Source organism: Drosophila mauritiana, chromosome 2R (genome assembly GCF_004382145.1).
Source record: "Drosophila mauritiana strain mau12 chromosome 2R, ASM438214v1, whole genome shotgun sequence".
Lineage (NCBI taxonomy): Eukaryota > Metazoa > Arthropoda > Insecta > Diptera > Drosophilidae > Drosophila > Drosophila mauritiana.
Genome location: NC_046668.1, coordinates 15512948 through 15539896, shown reverse-complemented (window position 1 = coordinate 15539896; position 26949 = coordinate 15512948). Strand labels below are relative to the sequence as shown.

At 42.3% G+C, this 26949-nt stretch overlaps 10 protein-coding genes and 4 non-coding genes across 15 annotated transcripts; 7 read left to right on the top strand and 7 right to left on the bottom strand.

Moving 5' to 3' along the window:
- The first annotated feature begins 577 nt into the window (after nt 1–577).
- Nucleotides 578–1201, top strand: LOC117137952 (leucine-rich repeat extensin-like protein 6). The gene is made up of 2 exons (XM_033299713.1): nt 578–659; nt 736–1201. Exons 1-2 carry the CDS (start codon nt 657–659, stop codon nt 1168–1170), a joined length of 438 nt encoding a protein of 145 aa, XP_033155604.1. The 5' UTR covers nt 578–656; the 3' UTR covers nt 1171–1201.
- Nucleotides 1202–1409: 208 nt separating this feature from the next.
- On the top strand, nt 1410–2445 carry LOC117137079 (palmitoyltransferase ZDHHC15). Its single transcript, XM_033298308.1, is given in 2 exon segments — nt 1410–2301; nt 2304–2445. Coding segments are annotated over 2 exon segments (1008 nt in total). The 5' UTR covers nt 1410–1424; the 3' UTR covers nt 2435–2445.
- A 1841-nt stretch (nt 2446–4286) lies between these two features.
- On the bottom strand, nt 4287–5070 carry LOC117136896 (matrix-remodeling-associated protein 7). Its single transcript, XM_033298010.1, has 2 exons — nt 4826–5070; nt 4287–4741 (listed from the first exon to the last, which is right to left on the bottom strand). The coding sequence occupies exons 1-2, from the start codon at nt 4826–4828 to the stop codon at nt 4445–4447; spliced, it is 300 nt and encodes a 99-aa protein (XP_033153901.1). The 5' UTR covers nt 4829–5070; the 3' UTR covers nt 4287–4444.
- Nucleotides 5071–8591: 3521 nt separating this feature from the next.
- Nucleotides 8592–8801, bottom strand: LOC117138763. Its single transcript, XR_004459264.1, has one exon. It is a non-coding gene; the product is annotated as a small nucleolar RNA U3 (small nucleolar RNA).
- Nucleotides 8802–9043: 242 nt separating this feature from the next.
- Trnal-aag lies at nt 9044–9125 on the bottom strand. Its single transcript has one exon. It is a non-coding gene; the product is annotated as a tRNA-Leu (tRNA).
- A 1233-nt stretch (nt 9126–10358) lies between these two features.
- Nucleotides 10359–10440, top strand: Trnal-aag. The gene has a single exon. It is a non-coding gene; the product is annotated as a tRNA-Leu (tRNA).
- A 253-nt stretch (nt 10441–10693) lies between these two features.
- On the top strand, nt 10694–10903 carry LOC117138762. Its single transcript, XR_004459263.1, has one exon. It is a non-coding gene; the product is annotated as a small nucleolar RNA U3 (small nucleolar RNA).
- Nucleotides 10904–13589: 2686 nt separating this feature from the next.
- Nucleotides 13590–13948, top strand: LOC117136946. The gene has a single exon (XM_033298094.1). The coding sequence runs from the start codon at nt 13637–13639 to the stop codon at nt 13826–13828; it is 192 nt and encodes a 63-aa protein (XP_033153985.1). The 5' UTR covers nt 13590–13636; the 3' UTR covers nt 13829–13948.
- A 684-nt stretch (nt 13949–14632) lies between these two features.
- On the top strand, nt 14633–15018 carry LOC117137039. Its single transcript, XM_033298244.1, has one exon. It carries the CDS (start codon nt 14686–14688, stop codon nt 14917–14919), a length of 234 nt encoding a protein of 77 aa, XP_033154135.1. The 5' UTR covers nt 14633–14685; the 3' UTR covers nt 14920–15018.
- Nucleotides 15019–15731: 713 nt separating this feature from the next.
- Nucleotides 15732–17400, bottom strand: LOC117137035 (glutenin, high molecular weight subunit DY10). Of its 2 annotated transcripts, XM_033298241.1 has the most exons (3): nt 17221–17400; nt 16312–17143; nt 15732–16281 (listed from the first exon to the last, which is right to left on the bottom strand). In XM_033298241.1, the coding sequence occupies exons 1-3, from the start codon at nt 17340–17342 to the stop codon at nt 15826–15828; spliced, it is 1410 nt and encodes a 469-aa protein (XP_033154132.1). In that variant the 5' UTR covers nt 17343–17400; the 3' UTR covers nt 15732–15825. The 2 variants fall into 2 exon arrangements, with proteins under 2 accessions (XP_033154132.1, XP_033154131.1); XM_033298240.1 differs by having other exon boundaries at nt 15732–17143; nt 17221–17399.
- A 333-nt stretch (nt 17401–17733) lies between these two features.
- On the bottom strand, nt 17734–18325 carry LOC117137038. Its single transcript, XM_033298243.1, has one exon. The coding sequence runs from the start codon at nt 18126–18128 to the stop codon at nt 17784–17786; it is 345 nt and encodes a 114-aa protein (XP_033154134.1). The 5' UTR covers nt 18129–18325; the 3' UTR covers nt 17734–17783.
- A 1131-nt stretch (nt 18326–19456) lies between these two features.
- On the bottom strand, nt 19457–20254 carry LOC117137037. Its single transcript, XM_033298242.1, has one exon. It carries the CDS (start codon nt 20169–20171, stop codon nt 19593–19595), a length of 579 nt encoding a protein of 192 aa, XP_033154133.1. The 5' UTR covers nt 20172–20254; the 3' UTR covers nt 19457–19592.
- Nucleotides 20255–22426: 2172 nt separating this feature from the next.
- LOC117137040 lies at nt 22427–22702 on the top strand. The gene has a single exon (XM_033298246.1). The coding sequence runs from the start codon at nt 22508–22510 to the stop codon at nt 22622–22624; it is 117 nt and encodes a 38-aa protein (XP_033154137.1). The 5' UTR covers nt 22427–22507; the 3' UTR covers nt 22625–22702.
- A 2607-nt stretch (nt 22703–25309) lies between these two features.
- Nucleotides 25310–26767, bottom strand: LOC117136451. The gene is made up of 3 exons (XM_033297370.1): nt 26501–26767; nt 25680–26404; nt 25310–25587 (listed from the first exon to the last, which is right to left on the bottom strand). Exons 1-3 carry the CDS (start codon nt 26735–26737, stop codon nt 25338–25340), a joined length of 1212 nt encoding a protein of 403 aa, XP_033153261.1. The 5' UTR covers nt 26738–26767; the 3' UTR covers nt 25310–25337.
- Between the last annotated feature and the right edge of the window lie 182 nt (nt 26768–26949).

Sequence of the window (26949 nt, the reverse complement as noted above, 5' to 3'; positions counted from 1 at the left end):
CCAGACATTTTCAAGATCAACATAATCTAAGCAAATTGAAATTAATTTTGGCATAAACTTGAAACGACTCCATAGGCCCGGCCGCCGGCTAATATAGTATTTCGCCCAGCTCAAAAAGCAGAAACAAGAGAACAGCAAACGGAAAAAATAATCCAAAAGAAATAAAATAATTATTAAAACATAAACTCAAGCCAATCTTGCGTGTGACCCACGACCATTCATCAAAATAAAAACATAATGACTAAAAAACAAATTAAACTATTATACAGCGTGCAACAATAGGTTTGTTTGATCTAATTAGAGGAGCTTTTGCAGTATCTGAGGACTGAAGACAAAAAGTTGGTCCAAGTCAAAGCAGCGATAATGCGATTTTGGAAACCAAAAGTTAAAACCAAAGCCAAAAAACGAAACCAGAAAACCCGTCCAACCGCCTTGGCATTGGAGGCTCGTTGTCGTGTGTTTGGTATCGCTTGTCTTCCGACTTTTTTGAGTGAGGTGAAGACCCCCATGTATCATGTGGGCATCATGCAATTAATTTGGCTCCGGTTGACCCGCAGCCCCAAAAAACAATGAGCTATAAAAACCGTAGTCACACTTCGAGTTCAGCAGCACAAATCAACTTGTGATCCAAGCAGCAACAAGCCCATCTCCTCAAGATGGTAAGTACACGGATTACACTACCTTAAGGATAATCGGCAAAATATATATGCTAAAACCTATTAATTTCCATCCTAGAAATTCCTGATCATTGCCGTCGCCTTCTTGGCCTGCGCCTACGCTGATGTTTCCGAGCTGTCTGCCGGAGGATACGATTACCCCCAGCCCGCTCCACCGGCGCCTGTGAAGAGCTACATTCCCCCACCGCCACCACCACCCCCACCAGCACCTAAGAACACCTACATTCCTCCCCCGGCTGCACCTGCCAAGGCCTACATCCCACCCCCACCACCACCACCACCACCGGCGCCCAAGAACACCTACATCCCTCCAGCACCTGCTCCAGTTGCTCCCGTGGAGACCTACATCCCTCCTGCAGCCCCAGCTCCCGCCTACATCCCACCTGCTCCTGTCCAGGCCGAGGAGCCCATCATCGAGGAGATCGAGCAGCCCGCCCAGGACGGCTACCGCTACAAGACCGTCCGTCGCCGCGTCTTCCGTCACCGCAACTAAGTCTGTGACACCCAATTGTTGACTAATGTGATAGGCCTCCGGCAAAGATCACCTTGCCCAGGTATCAGTTAATGTTTTCTTTAAAGATCGATGTGAAGAGTAAATAAATAATCAAAAAGCACTAAAGTCTATATAACCTATAAAACAAAAGACAGTAGGCTGACAAAAAGTGATCAAAAATACAAGTTAAGCAACATGTTCCCGCAAAGAAATCAAAACACTACTCGCACCGGAGGTGGAGGATCCCTTCCAGAATGTGCCCGATTAGGGAAGGCCATAGAAGAGTGCCCTCTTGCGCGGTCAGATGGCTTCCTGCCCTCATAATTCTGGGCGTGTTGGTATGGTCCTACCACGTATTTGTTTACCAAATCTGCATTAAGAAAGTCTCGGACTACTTGACCATTGGACTGTTGCTCTTTTTCTACCACCTACTGTTGTTCATGTTCCTATGGACATGGTTTCGGTGCATTTTCGTAGCTCCAGTCAGGATTCCCGATCAATGGAAAATATCACCCGAGGATGTGGACAAATTGAAGAGAAACGACGGAGTAGAGGGTACAGCTCGAGTCCTAAGTTATGCAGCTAGAAATTTACCCATTGCCACGTGCACCATCGATGGACTAGTGAGATATTGCAAGACTTGCTGGATTATTAAGCCGGATAGAGCTCATCACTGTCGATCCTGCCACATGTGCGTCCTGAAAATGGACCACCATTGTCCTTGGATAGTGAACTGCGTTCACTTTCACAACTTCAAGTACTTCATACTCTTTTTGTTTTACGCTGAAGTATATTGCTTTTATCTGTTCTGCGTAATGATCTATGATTTGTACCTGATTTGTGGCTTTGAAGTTACTGCCCTGAAAAATCAGCATTCGTGGAACGTTCTTCAGTACGTGGTATGCATAGTCTTTAACATATTCACCGTGATTATGTACACTGTCAGCTTGTTGAATGTATCTCGAAATCGCACCACTATGGAGTCGGCTTATGCCACATACTTTCTCGTTGGCGGCAAGAACAAAAATGGTTTCAATTTGGGATGTTTTGATAATTTTCGCGACCTTTATGGCGCTAAGTGGTACCTCTGGCCCTTCCCGATCTTCTCCAGTCGTGGTGACGGACTTTCATTTCCCACGATCGACTAAAGGAAGTCCGTACCGGTAACCAGAGAAAAGATAACGAACCCACAAGAGCTCAGATGTACAAGGAAAACGTGCATCGAATTCTCGGAATTCATCAGCCACCTTTCAATGAAGAATAGGTTCGCTTGAAATAAAAGAGCAATGTTGAATTTTTATTACGATGCACTGTTCTTGGAATTTATATGTCTTAAATTTCTCATTTTCCATTTCAAATCAAGGAAAGCGAAACAAAAACATTCCCGTAGACAATTCGAAAAGGGGGAGCTCCATCAACGTCTTAATTTACGAGTCATTGGCAAGTGCATCAGCACCGGACTCCATCCGCTTGGCAATTGCAATCCGCTGGCCATTTCTTGGACCCGCTGAGTGGCCAACATCGATAAATCCCCGGCATTCCGGTTCCCTAGTCCGCTTCTGCCCACAAACGCATTGGAGTCGTTTATAAAACGCTTAACATTCGTGACATATTTCGCATTTGGCCGGGTGTCGGTCGCAGAAATTTATAGACTTTATCCATTAGGAAAACAATTACGAGTGCAAACAATGGCCAATGTGCGATGTCCAGCGGATGGACTCCCCGGCCAGAGGCGATTCCTTGGGCACTGAGCATATGTTGGTAGTGTCGCGCCCCCCAAGTTCAATGTCCTCGTCTATATATTCTTATTATGCTGCGGCGACTTCTTGACTGCTGCAACACAAATCCAATTACCTTCAAAATAATAAACTTATGTACATACCAAAAAGGAAAAGAATGCCATCCAAGGGTCCTACCATTTCTCCGGCTGCCGCTACGCACATTTTGCTTTATCAACTGTTGATAGACTCCGTGGGGAATTTTCCGTATGTCACGACAAAGAAGACGATGGAAATGGAAATGGGAGCTGTCTGCCGTCGGGCGGCATTTTTTCTTCATGCTCCTGCAGTCTGAGGTCTGAGTCCTGTTCCCGCTCTCGCATGCACTGGGAGAAATCGGAAGTATGTTTAAAATGAAAGGTACGTTTTTTAACACCCTTCTGACATTTCATGATGGGTTTATCATCAGTTAGTTATCTAGTATTATTTTTATCTTAGGGGACCTACTTCTTTTGCAATATTTTTTTTATATTTAACTAGAATTTTTCTCAGTGCCTGGACCATAGCTTGCTGATTTCCACAGCTTGTTTGCTGCTCATTATTCGCCTTTGGCTGGTCCGGAGGAGACGTGGCTGTAGTTGGTCGCCAAATGCACGAGCGCAAATAATTTTTGCCACTTGCATGTCATCAGCATAAAGTGAGTGCAAAATATGTGAACTCGACTTCGCAGCGGAAATTCGCCTTAGAGCGCAGAGTCAACAGCAATTGGCCCAAATGACTTGTAAGCGCCGTCAGACGGAGAAGGCGAGGTGGTAGGAGCTGGTTGTGTCCTGCCCGCCCAGCCACATGTCCCTGTCGCCATCTCCCTTTCTGTCCAGCCAACCAGCCAACCAGCTAACCAAGCAACCGCTCGCAGCTTATTGAATTCGCATATTTTCCCATTTTGCATTATGGGCAAACATTTTTTCCATTTCGGCATCCTTTGTTTTTGTGCTCTGTTTGATTTTGTAATCGAGGATTTGTTTGCTTTGGCTGAGTCCAAGCCAATCGATTGCCGGGAAGGGGAAGTACTTTTTGTCCCTGCTCATTGAATGTTTCAGCAATTTTTGGTTAAGTCAAATTGGTCTAGTCGACGGTTTGACCTTTTTACTGCCAGACTTTCGAAAAGGGGAGAGAATCCATTGGAATGCCAGTGTTGGCCAGAACATGTGTTTGTCCTTGAGCGGTTTGTTTAGGCCATTGTGGATTGGTCGGGGTTAAAGAGGGTTGGATGACGGAAAAACCCGAGGGGCTGATGGTTATCGCCAAGGAAACCCCATTCAAATGGCGACTTTGGCATTGCAAATTGAACTTGAACGATTAGGAAGGATTTTATGTATAGTTTTACATTTTGTGGTATATTTTCCTGCGAACTAAACTTTGATAACAACCAAAGAAGTACAAGACAACGAATAATTTTTCACAGATAGATATTTACTCTCCAAGTGAATTTCCAAAGATGGTATTCAGCAATTGCACTCGAGTCAACAAATTAACAATAACAAATAGCATTCATCTTAGTTGCGGTGACGGAAGACGCGACGACGGACGGTCTTGTAGCGGTAGCCGTCCTGGGCGGGCTGCTCGATCTCCTCGATGATGGGCTCCTCGGCCTGGACAGGAGCAGGTGGGATGTACTCGGGTGCTGGTGGTGCAGGGGGAATGTAGGTCTCGACGGGAGCGGGTGCTGGCGGTGCAGGTGGGATGTAGGTTTCCACGGGAGCAGGAGCTGGCTGCTGGTAGTCGTAGCCCGAAAGCTCCGAGACATCGGCGAAGGCGCAGGCCAAGAAGGCGATGGCAATGATCAGGAATTTCTGTATATATAAAATATAGGGTAAATGTTAAATAAACAATCGTCGAAGATAAATATTTGTTAGAGCGAAAACCAAGCAACTCACCATGATTTCAAGTGTTTAGACTGCGCTCAACGAAAGATGTGTGCTGTGAATGCGATGATCTCCAATGGCTTTTATATGCCCAAAACTGTTTGGCCAACTCTTGCCGACGGCAACGGAAGCAACTCTAGACCCAAATGACTTTGAACTTGATCTGTGGCTGATCTTCGAACTTCAATCGCTCACCAATGACTTGATCGATGAATCCGGCCGCATCGAACCGGTTATCCGGCAGTTTTGGATGCACAAGCCATAAATCGAATGGAAAAACTTTGATCACGTTTCGTGTATTTTTTTTGTTTGCCTAATGCATCGCTTGTCCCATTGTCTTCTAAAGTGGTCAAGTGATGACTTCGTTTGAGGTCAAATTCGTATCGAAAATCTTGACTTTTGCCTTTTGTTTGGCGCTCGAGGCGCAGCCCTTTAATTGATTTGCTTGTTGAACACGGCCTTGTGGCTCGGCCCCCGCATGGAAAATACATGAGTCTCTGGCTCTGTTTGATTAAAACCAAATTTAATTTGCATCTCAGTTTAGCTGGTTTATTTGGCTTCGTTGTGATTAAACGGCTGGGGTTTATTGCTGGACCTAACCCCAATTACAAAACTCGAAAAGGAACTGCAGTTGCGAAGCTTAAGTGGAGGCAAATGTACTGTGAAAAGCTATCTGAAATTAAACAGTGGGAAAATTCGGAGGGCTTAATTAAGCTAACTTAAAACTGTACATAAAAAAATTTAAATATAATTTATTTTAGTTCTTAGCTATTGATAAAATTGAAAGAATTGTTTGATAAAATACACTTATGAAGCAAATTTAAATATTTTTTAAGCCGAATACTTGAACATAACTTTTATCCTATATATGTATTTACTAGCTCGTATTGTTACCATTGCTATAAGCCATCAATTGCATCCCCATTGTTCATCTTTTGATATAAAATTCCAACTGATTTTTCCGACTGCCTTGGCATATTTTCATTTTGGTATTCTTATGGCCAGCATTTTCATTTCTTCGTTTCGCTTTCCACTGTTGTCTGCCTTGTAACTTTTGTAGCTCTTGATAATATTGCAAATAATTTTCTTTTTTATGTTGATTACTTTTTGGACACCCTCCGCAGACACCTGAGACTCACCTGGCTCGCCCCCTCCTCCCTTTACAACCTTTTTTTATTAACTTCGTTTTCATTTGTGCCGTTGCCTTCACGAGCTCATCATATTTTAATGTGGAAGGGATTCGGCGGCATCGTCTTTTGGCTTTCCTCTCTAGCTCCTCGGGCTGTTCTATGTTTCAAATTATTCTCAAGAGATTTGCAGTTCGTGATTTTACGGCAGCCACGATGGGCAGGGGGATGTGAGTAGCAGCCCTCCCCACCGGTTTCCAAAATGGGGATGGAAGGCGCTGTGAGTTAAGACATTTCCCGAATGCAATTGCAGCTTGGGCTTTTAATTACCCCGCTTAAGTCCGTATTAACTCTGGCCTAAGCCTTTTTTAATTTGCCCCCACCACGCCGCCAGCTGTCGTAATTGAATTAGGAGCCAGGAGACAATGCAGCGTCGCTGAACCTTTCACGCTGTTATCCTTGATAATTAATTTAGACGCCATTGTCCAGTGCACTCCCATGTTGGCCGGCTAGCTCCCCCGGCAAATCCTTTGCCATTTCACATCACGTGCGACGCCCTACTCGTCCTGCTGCTATTTCTTTTTTTTCATAAATCGCCAGGACACACACAAAGTTGTCCAACTGCAAGGCAGAAAAAATGGGGTGGAGAAGGAACTTCCAAAAAAAAAAAATAGTGGACGAAGATTCCCAGTTTTATGGGAAAAAAATGAAGCGGCAGTTTTGACAACGCACGTTCAACTCAATAGAAGGAAGGACTACACTGCCAAAAAGCTTAACTTACATTTTATGAATATGAGTATATGAATTTAATTGTAAACTAGAGTTTTTACAAATATTGTAAATTAATGCTAAATTAATGTATAATTAAAACTAACATTACAATAAATTTTGACAGTACAAAGTATGCCAAAATATTCTTGAGAGTAAACCATAAGTCAAGTTAAGTACCATTCAAATCTCTCACTTAATTTCGCTCAGTGCAGAGGGCATGGCTGGGTCATGTGGCTTGCATATGGAACTACAATAGACAGGTACAAGATGCACACGTAGCACGCATTGCCAGAGCCCCAAGAAACGAAATATGGAACCACCTTTTGTGAGTTCGGGGCCATGAAATCGAGTTTACATCTTACTCCTCTGTTGGCAGCGGCCATAATTAAATGTCAAAAATGACGCTACGTGCAGAGCAAGCAAATCGGATGGCGAGTGCCGGGGCAAAGTTCACAAAAAACGGTACTTGCCATGCCAAAAAGCATTAGAGTTTATGCAACTTTATCCAAATAAACTTATTTTAAGCAATAGAATCGTAAAGTTCTCAACACAAAAATTCTTGCATACTTTTGCTGTCACTACTAATTGCTAAGGTCCACAAACTGCGAGACATGAGGACCGGGTTCGATCCCCAGTCAGGTAACAATTTTTTTTCTACATTTTTCTTTTCCTTTTTTTTTAGATGTTTCCTACCTAAAAATTCTCTTTTCCCAGCTCCAACTTGTTGGCAACTTTGCTTGATATCAATTTATAATTTCTATTATCAAGAATAGCCATTTGTAATCGCTTAATTTAGTGCCACAAACTTTTACACAAAACGGAATACAAAATAACGAAAGCCCTGCAAAGAAAAAAAAATGGCCCCAAAAGTAATTTAACATTGGTGCAGTTTCCCCCGCACATCCGCCACATTTGCAAAACTCTCGAAAAAGTAGCTGAAACTATTTAAAGTTTCCTTTTTGCTGCCTTACCCTCAATGTGTATCGTACTTTTTATTGCCATTCGCTATTATTTGTTGCCCCTCTGTCGTTGCATATGCATATTATGCCCCCGAGGCATAGGAAAACACTTCCCCACCATCTCTGCCCCGGCGAAAGCCAGACAACAGCAACGACTGCGATGGTTATGAAAAAGTACTTAACGTGCACAAAACTTATGTGCCAAGAGATTTTATTTTTTCCTCATAGTCGGGTAAAAGTTACAACGACATGCCAATTTTTCAAAGGACCAGGGGGGTCGACACACATAGGTACTCCAAGGGTAGCGGGGTGGTCTTGGCAAGCTTATAAAATATTGCCAATAATACGTTGTTAGCGAAGAGTTACCTCCCCGAACGCAATTCTCCAGGCAGCCAAACTTTTAATGCACTTCCCAGAACGCACAAACAGAATAACGAAACTAGAGAACTCTATTCATAAAGGGCCCAGCATCCCCGCAACTACTCCCTATTACATTTGTCAAATAAAAATCCTAACAATGGCTGTAATATTTATCAATAGAATTTAGAATTTACGTTGAGAACAAACATAGATGACCGATCCAAAAAGTCCATTCCAACGATACTTCTATGTAGCTCATACCTGGCATGCTAAGAACTCCGTAAGTTCTAAAAATCATCACACGCTTTATCCCAAAGCGAGAGAGACATTCTTTATTCATTATTCAAATATTTCCCTCCGACGTCTAAAGAGAATACATTCCATGAACACTGATACGCAAGATAGCATAATCTGACGTTACACTACATTTGCATACGTTAATTAATTAAGAAACATTATCCACATCAGGATAATTTAAGAAGGAACTGAACGATTCCTTATGACATACTGTTTTCTCAAGCACTTGCATAAATGTTTAAATTGATTTGCATAAAAGGGGGCACCACTCAGAATTCGCTCTATCCGTTTCTACCGAGCGATCATCGAAGCCCTGCGTCCCGAACGATGCGAGGCACCAAAAAGGACACTGGGCAAATCCTCACGCTGCCGAATAGAACGATTCAACTCATCAACGCGGGTGCACTTGGCTTTCAGCTAGTGTGAAAGTATGTGAAGACTGACTACAGAAATGATCCTGTGAAGTATAGTCTTAACTGTTCGCTGCCCAACCTGTGGATCTTGGTGCGCTGTCGGCCAGAACTAGTTGGGAATTACAAGAGTGTGCGCATGAACGAAACGAACAGCACGTGGGGCGATAGGCAAGCGATGTATCAGGGCGTTGATATTATAGAATGGGGGGAATAGGTTCTTGTTCATTTCTCGAGCGTCTTGCTTGACGACCGTTGGCACTGATCGAAAAAATACAAAGAATGAATACAAAGAAAAAAAAAACTTGGCAGCGGTGGGATTCGAACCCACGCCTCCGAGGAGACTGGTGCCTTAAACCAGCGCCTTAGACCGCTCGGCCACGCTACCATAATGTAGTGAATGTCAAACACTCATCAAGAGACATAACGAGAATAGAATGACTGATTTGTTTTCAGATGTCTGGCGGAAAATTATACTGTGAAATTGTGGTATTTCAGCATTTCTTTGGAGATATTTCTCCCACAACTACTTCTTACTGGCCAAAGTGATTTCGCAGCTCTGCGGTCTTGACAAAACTATTTTGTCTAGTCATTCATTTCATTTACTGCTCCTGCTGGCGAGCATATTAAGTGGACATCCGTCTAACCTCTTCTAAAGCGCTCGGAATGCTGCTATTGTTCAGTTTCCGTCGGTGGAATTTCAATTTGTCAATTGTTTGAAATTTAATTTGATTCCAACATACCAGCTGCCCAACATTCTTGATAATGCCCGCAATTAACTCCATTAGCGTTTTACCTGGCCGGGTTCAGATGACTCTCCTCTGTCCGCGCGGATTGTACGTGATTTTTTGTATTTTCCCAGCAGTTGTCTGGCGTGGAAATTCAACTATTTTATAATTATTTCCATGTCGCTTCCCTTTAAATTTGTTTACAAATCCACGTGTGTGGCAAAATATTCCCATTGCTGACGCGGCGTCCGACTTTTTGCTTCCTTTTTCGGTGGCATTTTAATGAAACCGCAAATGCTGCCTCACAACCCCTTATTTCGGCTACGGGTAGCAGCACCCTTATGGAAACCGCAGACTTTATTTTGTTTTGCTTCTCGTGCCGTGCAAAGATTTTTATTGCAATTTTCTAATTTCATTGCTGAGTCTTTTGCCCAACTCAGATGCCGGCTTCAGTTTATGGCTGCAACAACGGGACGCCAGTCAGCCCAAGACCAGAAATTGTTGCTGCGGTTGCATATGTGAGCGAAGAGAGCACGACCACCGCCTGTCACGCATAAATTCGCATTTTCATTTGAATTTTAAACGCATTTCTAAGCTGACGCTGCCAGGAAAAAACGCTGACAGTTTTGCAAAATACATATAATAAACATTTTAATGCAGCAGAGCGGCGAAGGAGTAAGGCTTGCGCCAGAAATTGATTTCGTTTGATTGACATTCCTTTTTTCCAAATGAGAGCATTTATATGCACAGCGGTGTGGGTGGGAAAATAAAGACAAGGTGTTGCGTCCATAAAAGTAGTTCCACAAGCATACACAGATATTTCTTACGTGTGCTCGTCTTAGAACGTCTCTGTTGCTCGTCTGTTCATGAGCGTTTGACATGAGCTACAGCAAGGTAGCGTGGCCGAGCGGTCTAAGGCGCTGGTTTAAGGCACCAGTCTCCTCGGAGGCGTGGGTTCGAATCCCACCGCTGCCAAGTTTTTTTTTTCTTTGTATTCATTCTTTGTATTTTTTCGATCAGTGCCAACAACAACGGTCTTCAAGCAAGACGCTCAAGAAATGAACAAGAACCTATTCCACCCTATTATATCAACAACGCACTGCTGATAGATACATCGTTCGCCTATCTCCCCACGTGCTGTTCGTTTTGTTCATGGCACACTCTTGTAATTCCCAACTAGTTCTGGCCGACAGCGCACCAAGATCCACAGGTTGGGCAGCGAAAAGTTAAGACTATACTTCACAGGATCATTTCTGTAGTCAGTCTTCACATACTTTCACACTAGGTGAAAGCCAAGTGCACCCGCGTTGATGAGTTGAATCGTTCTATTCGGCAGCGTGAGGATTTGCCCAGTGTCCTTTTTGGTGCCTCGCATCGTTCGGGACGCAGGGCTTCGATGATCGCTCGGTAGAAACGGATAGAGCGAATTCTGAGTGGTGCCCCCTTTTACGCAAATCAATTACAATACTTATATAGCATACGTAATGCTTCTTTATGACTATGTTCTTAATAGTATTTAAATTATTTTCGGCTTTTAAGTCCATGTGACATATTTTTACCCTGTGCGTTCCTACTTAAAGTAAATTGTAACTTTTAATACTGCTATAATTGAATATGCAGCGCCGCAGTAAACCTTTCGGTCCCCTGGCAGTAATAATATTGTTGTTTCCGACCGCTCTAAACACTGTTGCTGCTGTTGCTCTGCGAAGCAATTAAAACAGCACTTGAGGGGCGACCCTTTTGCCGCTCCGCTTGTTGCCAGTTTCAAGTGTTTTTGTTGCACGTTGACAGTCCGTTAAAGGTGACACAGGCGCCACCCCACGAGAATTATAAAACATTTTAGTGGGAAGCAGAGTTCCGCTTTTTGTTGCTTCAAGTGCGCTTCGTGCTCAAGACTTGGCAGTGAGTGGTCGAAAAAACTGCAAATTTGTAATAAAATTTTCGCTAATGGTTGTGGGGGCGTTGGGGCTCTAATTACTCAACGCTGCATATGAATGGTCCTTGAGCGAGGGCGTGATTTTTGGCCTAATTCAGAGCTGCAACGATCTCAATTAGTGGATGATGACTACTTGCAAGTGCCTTCAAGTAGGTCCTTGGCGAACTTTTCCGAGTTCGTGTTTTGGTTGGCAAACTGCTCCACTTCCTCGAGATGCCCCCAATCCTGTACGTAAGACTATAGTGCATAAATATTTGAGTAGCTTGTCTGTTGCACGCAACAACGATTATGTGTTGCCTAGTTTTTGTCAACTGTCCCATTTGGTTCTGCTCTACGGCCTCGTTTTTTGCCAATTCTGTTGCCAAAGACGAAACAACACGTAGTGAAAATTTATTTAAGCAATGCAAAGCAAATACGAGTGCCAGTTTAAGTACAGTTCGTTTCATGACAGGCAAGTTATACATATGTGGTGACCAGGAGATTAATAGGACATGACGGGAAGGTATTTATTAATTTAAACTTAATGGAATATTAACACATTAACTGTAAATATCTTCACTAATGGTAATTCTGCACATTGAATAACATTGTGAAACACAGTGTACCTCTTTTGGTTCACTTACAAATGTCGTATTTTTTGAGTGCTTACATAAAAACACATTTGAAATGCGGTTAACGGGAGGCAAAGGAAGTCGAAGAGAAATGGAAAATGGAGCCGAGGGAAAAAGAAAAGCAAGCACAGCACAGTCGAGGCAGCGCCACCTAGGGGCCCGAATTGACATCATCATCATCATCCCCGGGCCAATCGATGATGATGATGATGATGCTGCTACTGATGGCAATGCGGCTGATGCCGTAATTGATGTCTTTGCGACATGCTTTCCCAAAGTGTTTACGTTGGGAATTACCCATGTGTGTCACTCGGTGTATGTGCATGTGTTGGTAAGGGGTGTGTGTGTGCGCAGGGGCAGGGGACCACGCCCCCAGCTAGTTGACAGCCAGCCGTTTACGTGCACTTAATGAAATGTGCCCCAAAATGGAAGCACGTACCGGGCATCTATTTAATGAGCCCGGCAAGAGGTTCTTCCTGCGCAGAAATTTCGAGAGGGGTGGACTGCAAATGGCTGGGTGGAATTTCTGGAATATCTAGTGTTTGAGAGTGGGCAGAGCTCATGAAATTTTTAAATGTCGCAGCTTAAATTCAATTTAATTTAGCTGCAATGGCTGCATTATTCAATGGCACTCACACGTAAGCGGCTCAAGAAAGTCCCCCAAAAACCTCCTAACACCATCGAAAACCTCAGACCAAAAGCACCAGCTCCAACCGCAGTTTAAAATTCATGTGAGCTTTTCAACAATTTTCCCAAACAAAATGCGATTAAATGTGCGGAAAATGCTGAGCTCTTGTTCTCGGTTTTCCCATGTTGTTGCTGGATAAGCCACAATGGGTTAAGGCAATGTCTTGTTTGCACATGTGTCGCTAGGGGGCGCCACCCCGTATGCCCTCCGCACGCCGCTGCAAAAGTCGGATATGTCGGAAAAGTCGGAAAAGGAGTTAAAGCGCACACACATGCCGAAGGTGCAAAAATGCGTTAAACATAACATGCTAATTCCTGGCGCCTGCAGCTTCAATCTTTCACCTGCCCAGGTGAAATTCCCACACCCACTTATATACATACATTTATATGTATGTATGAATGTATGCACCAGCTGCCATCCTTGGGCCCTCGGAGATCGTCCTGCGGCAGGACTCGTTGGCTATGTAATACGAGCGTTTTGTGTGCCATTTGAGACGGAAGTTCTTCTCTATTTTCTGCCATTTGCCTTTGTGCTTTGTGTGGGTTTCTATTCCCTGCCAAAAGGTATTTTCATTTGGATTTCGGCAGTTATGGTAGTTAAGGCTTTTCTATTTTAAAAAATGCGATTCTTTTAACAACTATTCTATTTTGAAGAAAGTTAAGCTAAACTGGTTATTTTGTTGTATATAATAGGGTATTAAATACCTTGTCATGGATCTTAAGTTTAATTTTCTTTCTTCTGTATTTGGCTCAACTTTTGAGACAACACAAAGTTAACTTGAAATTCACTAAATATAAATTGGAACTGATTCATTCCATTGATCGTAAGTTTCGCAGCCCTGAAAATATATTTTTAAAAAGCTTTTGAGAGCTTTTCCTCTCTCTTCACGTGCAATCAGTTGATTCTTGCTTGCCGCCAGTTTAGAGTGTTTTTGTTATGAACAGTTCCAAAAACGATGTCCGGTCTTCCTTTAAATACGGACCAGCTGTTCGGATCGGAATCGCCGTCCTGGTGCTCCACACCGTCGGCTGGCTGGGTTGGAAGGCGGTGAACCAGGGTGCGGAATCCAAGGAGGCAGCGGCGAAGGCCCAGCAAGAACAATTGCGAGCGGTATTCGCAGAAAAGTGATATAACTAGGGATGATAACACCATATGGGTTAGCAAACCGCCACGGACTGAGTGCATTTTAGATAATTATTGTTAGAAACCTAGTCAACTCAGTGTATTAAATAAATAATATGAATTGTTTGCTTGTTTGTTTTAAAGATTTTATTTTACGCTTACCGTTGCTTTAAGCTTTTTATACCCTTGCAAAAAGTATATTGATTTCAGTCAGTACGGAAAAATTCGAAAAATATGAGGAAAAAAATTAGTTCCAGTTATACAATTTCTAATTTAATTTGATAACAATCGGTCGACTAAATTATATAAAATATAGCTGTCTCGCAAGTTTTGATTTTAAAGTATTCGTATTGGCTGTACTACTGTATTTTTTGGTTTTAAATAACTACTGCAAGGGTATACACTCTTCGGCTTGCCGTAGCTAGATTCCTTGGATAATATTAGTAAAAAAAATACTTATACTGCAATTGCTGAATTAACAAAACGGTAATTGATTAAAACTATATACTATGTGCACATTTTCGCAGTATGACATATCACAGATGTGCCTCGATTGTATGCCTATATTGTACGTAACATGGGCTACTTTTAAAAATACAAGTTTCTCCGCATATGTACATATGTACTGATGGCTAACCAATATTTACTGGTCAAGTTAATACATTTGGTCAATTTTCGGTATTGTCTTTTAAAAACGATCAGAGAGACTTGCTTTGGTTCTCGCAATCTCTCCGAAAGCCCTCCAGATAAAAGCTTTGCCAGCTTTAGACTGAGAAATCGGCAACTTATAAGCCAAGCTAGATTCAGTAACGCAGTTCGCAGTAACGCAGTAGAAGTCGATTCACCTGGAGAAACCCGCGAAGATGCTATCAAGATCCGTGCTGATCGTAGTAGGCCTACTGATGCTGAGCTGGCAGTGGACGATGGCCATGCCGCCCCTTCCGAAGAACCAACCCAGCGGAGTATCCATCAGTCAGCCCGATATACCGGGAGCCCCGGATATTTTGGTGCAGAGCATCTTCAACATCGATCCATCGCAGTGTCCCAAGGGGTACATACGCACGGGTCCACATCACACGTGTCGTAGGATAGCCTAGGAAGGCAAGCTCTGAAGATCGTTTTAAAGTTCAATGCCAGAACGTGTGTTTTTTATTGATACTTAAATAAATTATATAAATACTTGCAGTTCTCACATACATACATATTTTAAAAATCCGAAACATTCGGTTTATATAAGTACATATTCATTAAAGCTAATCAACTGATTGTTGGCACTGATGAAATATTATTTAATTGCATTGTTATTATAGTTTATCTGGTTACGCTGGTTTTCGGCATCGATCTAGATACAGTTGAAAACCAGGCGAGCATTTCTTTTCGACTTGAAGCAGTAGTAGTATCGCCGTCCAAGTGATCAGATATAGCCATCTTCTAAGTTGGTGCGCCATTTCCATACAATGCACTTCGTACAACAATCGCTTCAAAACTAATGTTCCACGGCGATCCAAAAAGCTAGCTTTTATGCAGGGATTCTCCCTGTTATGTGTGTGCTCTTCAAGATATTGATAAAAATGACAGGCGCGAAACGCATTCCATTTATTTGATTAGCCAATGTAAGCAATTACACACAGCTTTGTAATTATACAACTGTAATTCAATATTGTAGAGATAACGTTTTCTAAATTGATATATTTCAAGAAAATTGATAACGTATTGCAGCTTAATTGCATTTTGCTGATTAATACATTTTGTGATGTTCAAAAGCTGTTACAGTGGTATACGTAAGCTACTACGAAGTCATTTTTTACCGAAGAGCATGCTGAGGTAATCTCTGGGAAATTTGTACTTCCAATCTTGCATAAACAACCTTATCAGTTGAATAAAATGCCCCAAAAAGTGTATGTCTCAATTATTATACATAATGACAGATTTAATGGCACAATGAAATATGTATTGTGTACATGAAACAGCAGTATTCAGAATTTAATTTGAATGCGAATTCCCTAGGCTTCCTTCCTGCAACGTCCTGCCATGACCTTGAGTCCTTCTGCACACTTGGGATCCAGGTTGAAGAGACTGCGCTGATTCACCGATTCTGGACTTGCTTCCTCAGCATCCGACTTGGGATCTCGGTTGGCCCCAGGCGCTGTGCTCAATTCTGGTGACAGAAAATCTTGGGTGTTGAAAAGGTCTTTGATGTTTTGGCCAACATTGTCAGAAGATTGACCTCGCCCTGGAATAGGTTGGATCACAGAAGACTGTCCGGGAATCGGTTGAATAGTCTGCGCTCCGCCAGAGCCCCCAGTTTCGTGATCCTGACCGGGTCGAGGCTGCAAAGTCTTGGGGGACTGGAAATTGTAGTCGGAGAAGTCTTCATCTGGGATTCCGGGACGCGGTTGTATGGAATTATTGGAAGTACCGGGCTTCCGTCCCTGATTTAAACCTGGTTGTTGGAACTCACCAGAATTCTGGTCTGGTTGTTGGAATCCTCCAGAATTCTGGCCTGGCTGCTGGAATCCTCCAGTACTCTGGCCTGGCTGTTGGAATCCTCCAATACTCTGGCCTGGCTGTTGGAACCCTCCAGTACTCTGGCCTGGCTGCCGGAATCCTCCGGTACTCTGGCCTGGCTGTTGGAATCCTCCAATACTCTGGCCTGGCTGTTGGAACCCTCCAGTACTCTGGCCTGGCTGCCGGAATCCTCCGGTACTCTGGCCTGGCTGTTGGAATCCTCCCGTACTCTGGCCTGGTTGTCGGAATCCTCCAAAATTTTGGTTTGGTTGCCGGAACCCCCCATTATTTTGGCCTGGCTGTTGGAATCCGCCTTCATTTTCATTTGGCTGTTCGAATCCACCAGGGTTTTGGCCAGGTCGAGGCTGTAGGGTATTTGCATCACCACCCAATCCTCCAGGGTAGGTGGGAAGCTCCTCACTGCTGCCTGGTTGTTGATGTCCTGGCGCCCTTCCAGAGGGTTGTGGTCTATAGAATTCATTTCCTGGCTGCCGAAAACCTGGTTGGCCCCTGTTGAAATCACCACCGGGTTGCTGGAGGCCTGGATGCCCCCTGTTAAAATCACCTACAGGGTAGGGGTTTTCCTGTTGTCCTCTATGAAAACCACCTTCATGTTGGTGAAATGGACTGCCAGGTTGTCCTTGAACTGCACCACCGTTCGGATAAAACGGTGGACGACCTCCAGTTGATTGGCTATCTGGATAATACGAAGGAGGCGGCGGAAAACGACCGAAGGCAAAGGGGGGTGGCCCATTGGATCCTGGTCCATATTGTGACCCATATCCGTGATGACCATGATGGCGATGATGGTGCCTTAATAGAAGAAAAGTATTATTTATACAAATATTATAAAATCATATCTATCTAAATAAATTTCTTGATATACTCACGGATATCCATGTCCGCCGTTTTCCACGTAGTAAGGATTCTGGGGACGAGCTGAAGTCCATTGTCCACTGATTAAAAGGATCAATGACACAGCCAATCTTACAGATAAGAGTTGGAAAAACATTTTCGACACGGAATCGACCCAACGTCAGCGTTGAATATTCAAAACAGACTGAGCAGAACAGACGATCTAGCCGAGTTTAGTATTTATTTTGAGCCGCTGATAAGCCAAGTTCATGACAGCAGATAAGGCATCAAATTACATACCAGAAGAGTAGGGAAAAACGGATGCAGCTGAATGCACCGGGAATACTTTGAGTTAGGCACTGACTCACAGTGATTGCCACCAAACTAAAATTACTGCGTTTTACACGACGCAAAGTTTCCCCAGAGCGTTTCTCCCACAATTGTGAAATGGGTTTTCGATGGGTATTTTTGTCTGCCTCCGAATCGTTTTGAATAATCACCAAAAAATAAAAACTAACCAGTCAGACCATTCATTAATCAACCAAAAGTTCTATACAATATCACTTTATTGGCTAACATCAATCTTAGCGACTACAGATTACGCCGGCTTTCTGCATCGTTTTGCGAACAGCTCAAAGCCAGGCTTACATTTTTGGGTCGTCTCCAGCAATATTCGATTGTCTATAACGGGCACCACAGTGGTGTTTTCATTAGCCAGCTCCTCCGATCCAAGGGTGATCTGTTCTGTGGTGTTTGTGCTTTCCAGTGCTACTGTGGGTTCCTCGGTTGTCGTTGTGGTCGAGTATGTGAATCTCGAGCTGGTATCGTCGTCATCCTTTGGAAACACGATGCGATCGTTACCACTGGGTCGTGTTCTCGCCTCGGTGAGGAAGAACACCAGCGGTAGGATGCACAGCACCAATGGGTTAATAGGTATCAACATTATCTCCGAGATGCACGCTCGTTTGCTACGATGTAGCTTTTATGACTGAGCGCGGAAACAACTGGCGGCTGGCCATTCACATTCAGATTTTCATTCCCAGCGAAACCAGATAAATGATGGGAGCAAATCGTTGGGAGACAACAATAAGACTGGCAGGGGGGAGCTCATACGCTCTCCCATGAAAACAAAACGTAAACAAAGCAGAAGAGTAGCATTAAGCTTTTCAGATATACAGAGGTGGTCAAAAGTATTTACACAACGAGCTTTTTTTTCAATTAGTTGACAATTGAAAAAAAAGCTCGTTGTGTAAATACTTTTGACCACCTCTGTATCTCAGCTAGTCTACACTGACAGAAAGGAATTATCATAAAAGGTATATCTTTTAAAGATTTTCTATAATGAAATATGTTGATGTCCAGCTATTTCAAACGTTGTTTTCTAGATTTGCTAGGCAAATTTACACTCAATACTTTTGAATATATTTTTTTTTTTCAATTAATTTTCACTTGTTTCCACTTTTATGGCTCTAATCTAGGCCGCCTTTCGGCAACGATTCATTACGGTCAGGTGAGTGCCATTTGGACAAATTGGCAATGTTTCCAGGACAATCCTAGGCTCAATACCCAAACTAGTGGAATCGCTAGCAATGGTGGGTTCCGTATGATCCCAAGCCACTCGATCTGCACGATTTGTATCCAATGCCAGACACAGCCATACAAACAAAAATAGTGGCTTCGGCCAGGGAAGACGCCGCGTAATTGCCATCGTAAAGTTGGTTTTGTTTATTTGTTTATTTCCCTCAGTTTCTGATTCAGATTCGGATCCAATTCGAGAGGCAGAGAGGAAGCTCAAGTAAGCACGTTCACTTGATTCAATATTGCACCAAGTTCTAAATCGTCGAGGTTCAGTTTTTAAAATTTATAGCAGTTTGTAAGACACTAAGATATTCCTCCCGTCGCAAAAACTATAAAATATTATTTAAAAATTAGTCAAGGAGTGATTCAGTTTTTTAGCACCTTATTATAGTGCAAATCAATTGGAATGGTTATAGTTGAAAATGGTAAAAGCGTACCCATTAAAATAAGTTTGTGTGCAGAAATGTTCATTATATACGTTTCACGTAGAGTATATTGGATTCGTTGAAACACTTACTGATATACTAACGAAGCCGTTACCAGCAGCAAGGTTTCTGCATTTGAGAGAACAATTGCCTCTTTGATATGCTAATGATAGAATGAGATGTCTAATGATTACAATAAGATTAGCGGTACTATTCCAGAATTGGGACTTTTAGACCTCGAGTGCATGCACATTGAAAAGAGAATAAATATTGAAACTCTATAAGCACTGTGTTTAATTGATGCTAGAAACATACATGTATGTGAATCGGAGAATTTCAATATAACAATATTTTCAATATATTTTTTTAATTTTTGTTAATTCTCAGTTGTTCCCAGTTTTAATCTAGGCAATCTTCCGGCAATGATCATTTACAGTCAGGATAGTGCCTTTTGGACAAATTGGCGATGTTTCCAGGACAATCCTAGGCCCAATCACCACACTAGTGGAATTGCTGGCATTGGTGGCTTCCGTATGATCCCAAGGCGCTGGCTTATCTGAACTAGATTCCTTGCCGAAGGTTATCATCTTGGACTCGCTGGAAGGATGTGTATGATTTTCGTTCATTTTAATCTCTTGTGTTGATGAATTTCCCTGGGTTTCGGTCAAGTTTTTCGTTTCATTGGTAGTATTTGCTGGCGACTCAGGCTCGTTGTCGTTAGCCGTAGTTCTCGGCGTGCCCTTTTTGATTTCTTTGAGGATTGATAGATTTACATTTGTGGCTCTGGTCACCTCCGCCATTTCTCGCTCGATTTCCTTGAGCCTGGATTCCAGTCGAATGGCTGTGGCATTTGGCTTGGACTCCGAGGGAAACACAAACTGATCGCTGGGCACTCGAGCTGCACGATTTGTATCCAATGCCAGACACAGCCAGACAAACAAAAACAGCAGCTTCGGCCAGGGAAGACGCCGCGTAATTGCCATCGTTAAGTTGGTTTTGTGTATTGGCAATCGAAGCCCAAGTAAACACGTTCACACTCGCCAATATCGCTTTCGAGACTGAGTCTCTCGAGTCTCAGTTTCCGGCTCTGTCTCAGTTTCTGATTCAGTTTCGGATCCACTTCGAGAGGCAGAAGTCGGGGTCCGAGAGGCATTAGCTTGTTAGTTCTACAACCTGCTGGCAAATGTGCGAATATGTTTGCACGCTGATAAGGCCTACATGGCACCCAATTGGAAACCGCTTACATAATGAAGTGAATAGTCAGCGAATCGGTAGAGCAACCGCAATGCATTACATTCACCATCGCGAATAATCAGATTCAAGGCAACGATCATAAGTTAATACTCGCATGTTATCTCCCTTACGAACTGATTTGAAAATCTATTTCGAAAGTTAGTTTACTCACTTTCCAAGCTTTAGTAAAAAATGCCAAGCTTGCGTATTGTTCAGACATGATTTATTTGGTGTAATCAATATAGTTGATTCAACAATGATACAATTTGACTTTCAGTATTTTTTCACTTTTAAGGCCAAGTGCATTTTCCACCCTTGTTTACAAATCCAAGACGACACTTCATCGCCGAAAAAGTAGTTTCGAACAGGAATGTCGGTTGATCAGCATTTTAAAGTCTGCTTTGAAAACTTTAAGAGGGAAGCTCAAGTAAAAACGTTCACTTGATTCAATATCGCACTAAGCTCTGAGTCGTCGAGTCTCATTTCGTTGAAACGAATGCGTTTCAAATATTTCGATAACAAAGATATTCCTCCCGTCGCAAAAACTATAAAATATTATTTTCAAATTATTCTAAGTATGATTCGGTTTTTCAGCACCTTATTATAGTGCAAATCAATTGGAATGGTTATAGTTGAAAATGGGAAACGCTTACGCATTAAAATAAGTTTATATGCAGAGTTTTTTCAATATATCCCATCTTTGATTCGTTGAAACGCATGTAACTAAATATATTTTACATACCGGGCATAATATACCATTAAAACCACACTTGTTCTCAGAGAAATTAATGATTTTGATAATGATTCAATCGTGGATGAACATTTATCTTAGATATCTTTATTACGCTGCCTGTCGTGACTAGTTTTAATTAGAAAAAAATGTGTTTTAACTGTCGAAATAATACTATGCATACAAACTACAAATTTAATAACATTGCAAATAAAGAAAGTAATCCGTAAGACTTTAGCTATACTTAAATATAACTATATATTAAACTAGAGACATAAATTAAGAGACTTTTTAAGATTCTATGATATCTAACATGTTCATAGATTAAATAATTAAAAAAAAAATAATTAATTCCTCTGAAAACACATTCAACTCCTTCCCCCGCAGTGAGATTGCAAATTATTCTATTCGGGGATTCCAGAAGCAGCTGTTAAAGAAGAATGCTGAGAACTGGCTGTGGCTAATTGATGATTTTAAACGTCTTTAATTTTTCTAAGATTTAATGGACATTGTGCGACTATCCTTGATGAAGTTGTTATTCATGTTAGTTTGTTATAATTTAAAATGAATGATGCAGCTGGACTGCAAAACCATATTAAAGGAAAAACTGAACAGTAAATTATGTTTCTCAGTCTTTGTAACAAGGTAACAGTCAAAAACCCAAAGGACGTACATTTTTCTAGCAACCTTGAATAAAGATAATTTACAATAATTTGTACAACTAATTAGTTGCAAGAATTTTTTTGCAAATCGATTGAAATTTACAAGACAAATACAAAAGTAAAGCAATATCAAAACATTTTTTAAAGTGTGGGCGTGGCAGTTTTGGGCGACATAATGGAGGAATCCCCCCTGGAATCTGAATGCCTAACCTAATCGTTATAGCTTTTATAGTGCCTGAGACCGAGGCGTTCATACGGGTAGACAGACGAACATGGCCAGATCGAGTCGGTTATGAATACTGGTAAAAAATATATATCCTCTATATTCGAAAACGCCTCCTTTTACCTATTATATGCGTTTCAAAGAATCCAGTAAATCCAGAATCCAGCAAATCCACTATAAGTTATTTGCACAATAATAAGGTGCTAAAAACCGAATCATACTTAGAATAATTTTTAAATAAAAATATAATAATAAGGTACTGAAAATAAGGTGCTAAAAAACCGAATCATACTTAGAATAATTTTTAAATAATATTTTATAGTTTTTGCGACGGGAGGAATATTTTAGTGATCTAGAAACTGCTATAAATTCTAAAAAATAAGACTCGACGATTCAGAGCTTAGTGCGATATTGAATCAAGTGAACGTGTTTAATTGAGCTTCCTTTAAAGTTATCAAATCAAACTTCAAAATGCTGATCAACCGACATTCCTGTTCGAAACTACTTTTTTTGATGGTTTGGCTGTGCTTGGCATTTGACATGAAACCTGTCTCGGCGGGGAAGTGTTGTCTTGACTTTAAAAAGTAAAAAAAAAACTAAAAGTCAAATTGTGTCATTGTTGAATCAACTATATTGATTACACCAAATAAATAATTTTTGAGCATAGCTTGGGTTGTTTTTACTAAAGCTTTATAGGTAAGAAAACACTTTTTTCGAAATCCAGAGCGCGAAATGACAGAGGCGGGTGACCAGAGCCACGAAGTTATGGCTTTATGCATACAAAATATAAATTTAATAACATTGCCAATAAAGAAAGGACAATTTTCATGATAAAATATCATTGTCAACATTTTGTACAAGTTGTACAAATAAGATCCCAGAACCAAACAGTATATAATATATTATAATATATATATAATATAGTTCAAGTTGATAGTCTAGATTATTAGATTAATTTAGTATAAATTCCAAATATATATGCCAGATGAATTTTTAAACTTAACAAAAGCTTCAGCTAACTTAACAACCATTCATGATTAGCTTCCCAGTCAGATGAGCATCCTGAGGATCGATGTAAAACGCATATCTCATTTTCTAAGTGACTTTTTACGAAGTAACCTGAGCTCGAGCCATAACCTGCCTAATAAATGTCAGCAATTTGAGCAAATAATTTTGACAATTCTATTGTCAACCACCGCAAAGCACATTGGGCTCTCGATATACCGCCTACTTCCATCCAGCGACCCACATCATCATAATCATCATCAAAGTGCCTCGGTGGTTGGCATAATTTTCGCGAAGTAAAAAAGAAAAGCAAACAAAATTTGAAACATAAAAATGTAATTTGGCTGTGTGGGTGAGGGTGATGGTGTTGGGTGCGACCCAGTGTTAAATACTGGAACCTTTTTTTTTCGCTGTGTACCACATAAAAGTACATTAAAATAATGCCGGTTTAGGTCACAGACAGCTGGGGCAGAGCGAAAGGCTCGTAGAGTCATTTATTTATGACAGCCACCTTCTCAACCAAGCGAAATTTATGCTAAACGGGGAAGAAGTCTCAAATTGAAGGGGTGGCTGTTGTTGCTCTGAGCAATGGAGTGTCCTGGCAAAAGGACAATGGATCTGCGTTTGCTGTTAATCAGTGCAAGTTTCGGAAAGTAATCAGCAAATATTTGCCCACTTTTTGTTGCGATTTTCTCGAGCATTCTATTCATTTTTATAAAAGCGCGGTTTCTTTCCCCTGCCGCTCTGTTTGCTCGATTGTTCTTGTATTTATTTCCATCTAAGATACAAGATACAAATGGAAATCTATCAAAGCAGATCTGATTTACTGGCAACTTTCGAGCAAACCAATTGCATCATCTTCGTTTGGTATTCGAGAGCCCTTGTATCATCTGGCCTTATAAGGGATAGACTACTTTCACAATTATCTTGGCCAACGAGTCGTAATGATCAACTGGAAACTGTGCTTTGATTCAGTTCAATTTAACTACTCATCGCCAACGGTTTGAATTGAAAATGGCAGCTTCGATGGACTTACTCTGCCTTTTTGGCATTTTGGTTATCAGCATCATGCTACTGGAAACTTCGACACTGGACAGTGAAGTTGTGGAGTCCGTAACCGGTGCTTCGAAGTCAAGTAACTTCAGTGAAAATGTGAAAATAAAACTGGATAAAACGTGGAGCCCTAATGGAACTATGCTGGCGCAACCGTACAACATTCTGGAGACCAACTGTCCTCATGGCTATGTCCTGGCAAATAAACATTGCCACAAGCGTGCCTAAAATTTAGTATTGAAATAAATGTGATTGTTATGTAAAGATAACTTCTCTTATAGAAAATTTTGAATTGAAGAGCATTATAATTCATAATCATAAAATGTTTGCATATAATTACACAATATATAAAATATATATGATTTGCAAGCATCTCTGAGAGTCAACTTTAAATAGCTCTTGGTATTCTCCTAACTAGACACTCAATAAAAAATTGCACCTTATGGCATTGCTAAGTGTCCACAAGAAAATTCTGTCACCGCCCCCGTTCTCGAGACTTTTTACACAATTGACTCAGGTTACCAGAGAAGACCCTCGATTGCCCCCGATTCCGCCCACTCCTCGGTATCAACCAATATGTTGCGGTTGCTTCCATGTCCAACCTGGCCAGCAGCCCCGCCTCCCACTCGGACTGAGCATTACCCAAGGGACGGGATGGTTCGGCTGGCTAACCGCATACATAATTTGCGACAGCAACCGCAAAATGCGGCCGCACAGGATCCCCACTCTGGCCAATACTCAGACCCTGACTGATATGCCAACCAAGGGCTGTCATTAGTTAGAGGTCCATTAACAAAAATGCAACCGATGGCTGCTGCGATGGCCAGACGGGCGGACCGTCATTTACAGGTAGCAGCTGCATTGACAGGACCCCAAGAGCAGGACTCCATGTGAGGGTCCGGAAGTTGGCGCATTAATTCAGGAGGCAGCCATGAAATATGACGACACTCGGGGGCTCTGCTCTGCTCCGCTGAATGAGTTAATTAAGCGTCTCACGGCCAGAAACATAATTTGGGCTCATTTATCAGTGACGACGGTGATGCGGCGCATGTAAATTTGCCTTAGCGATGGGAAATGTCAGCCGTTATCCTTCGCAAAACACGGAAGTTTCATTACAAAGTACACAATGAAAAACAAATGCATTATCACCTTTGCATGCCCAAGCAAAGACCTTATTTTCTATTCAAAAAATTCATTTTATTTTTTTCAGTGCACACGCTTCATGCGCGAAAGGCTGGCGGGCTTAGAGCTGCTGACCCAGAGGATTGTCCAGCCAGGGATAGACGGACGGGCACTTGTCGCATACGGTCATGTAGCGGTCCTCGCCGGTGGACATCTTTTGGACGTGGCACTGGACCGCTCGACACTCCGCCTCCGGCAACTCGGGACAGTTCTTGAACGGGGAGCCCAGCGTGGGCTTTCTCACGTACTCCAACATTCGCGAAATTCCGGTGAAATACACATCCGAATAGGTGTTCAGGTGGTTAATGAATCTGCGCGAATTTAAATGGGTAGGAATTGTCAATTTGGTAGTAACCTGAGGTATAAAGCTGCTTTATCTTTAGCTGTAGGCAGAAATAGTTACTTTTTAAAGGCACCAAAGTAATTGCGACCACGCGAAAACCAAGCAGCATGCAGATACATCCCGAAGGGTGCTCTATTGCCAAGATAGTGCCTATTGAAGTTCTCCATCATCCAGTCGAACAGCTCGTCCACATCGTCCTCCGGCGGGTAAACGCAAGCATCGATCATGGAGCAACTGTAGCCCTCAGTATCGGTCCACGTTACCATGGGATTCACCCAGAATCCGGGAACGGATGCCTCTGGACAGGGTCCTATTTGACAGTCTTGATTGGACTTGTAGTCCAGGGTGTAGGGCCACATGGCCGGATCCTTGAACTTTTGCGTTGGCCAGGAACTGTCGTAAGTCAAGCCCAAACGACGGGCTGCTTCAAAGGTGTTATTGCCCGAAATTTGGAGGAACGGCAGGCGCATTCCCTGAATCTTCTTGGGATCCACTTTGGCAAAGGTCTCCAACATTTTGATCTGCGCTCCAAACTCTCGCTCAATGGTCGCCACATCAGCCGATCGCCAGTAATCGGTACCATCTCCATGGGTCACCGAATGTAGGGCTATCTCGTGACCGGCCCTATAGAGTGCATTCACCCTCGCGTAATCCGTGTACTCGTGGGACAAAAAGAAGGTACCGGCGGCTCCACATCCATCTGGATTGATCAATCCCTCGAAGAGCAGCTCGTACTGGGCGAAGTTGACAGCATTTACAGCGTCATCGAAAGTGATGGTCACGAACTGGGAAAGAATATATTAATTTATATGTATTTAGAAGATGCTATTCTAATTTATCGAAAGCTACGGAATGTGCTATTTATATAAGACAAATATCACCTGCGGAATCTCGTTCTCCTTGCCCTGGAACTTGGATGTGGGCAAAACGGCATCGGAGCAGCGGCAATCGGGTAATTTGCACTTGCTGGGTTTGCAGGGTTCGGCCATTGGCAGGATGGAGTCATGCTGGGCCAGGTCCTTCTGCTTATTCTTCTGCTTTTTGGACTTGGACTTGGCCTCGCCCGTGAGGGCCAGGGTCAAAATTAGGCCCAGAATTAGCAAGGTAGAGTACTTCATGCCGGGCTAGAAAGCTCTATGCTCAGCCATCGATGCTCGATGGTCTTCTTATAACCTTCGGGGAAAGGTGATATCTTATCGGTTTCTTGGGGCTCCAAATATGATTTGCTTGTTCGGCACAAGGTGTGTCTCAATTGGGTGGGGTTTCCTCAAGTGACCTTGTTTCATCCGCAGAGCAATACCAACTTCATTCAACCAAAAAGAGTCAGAAC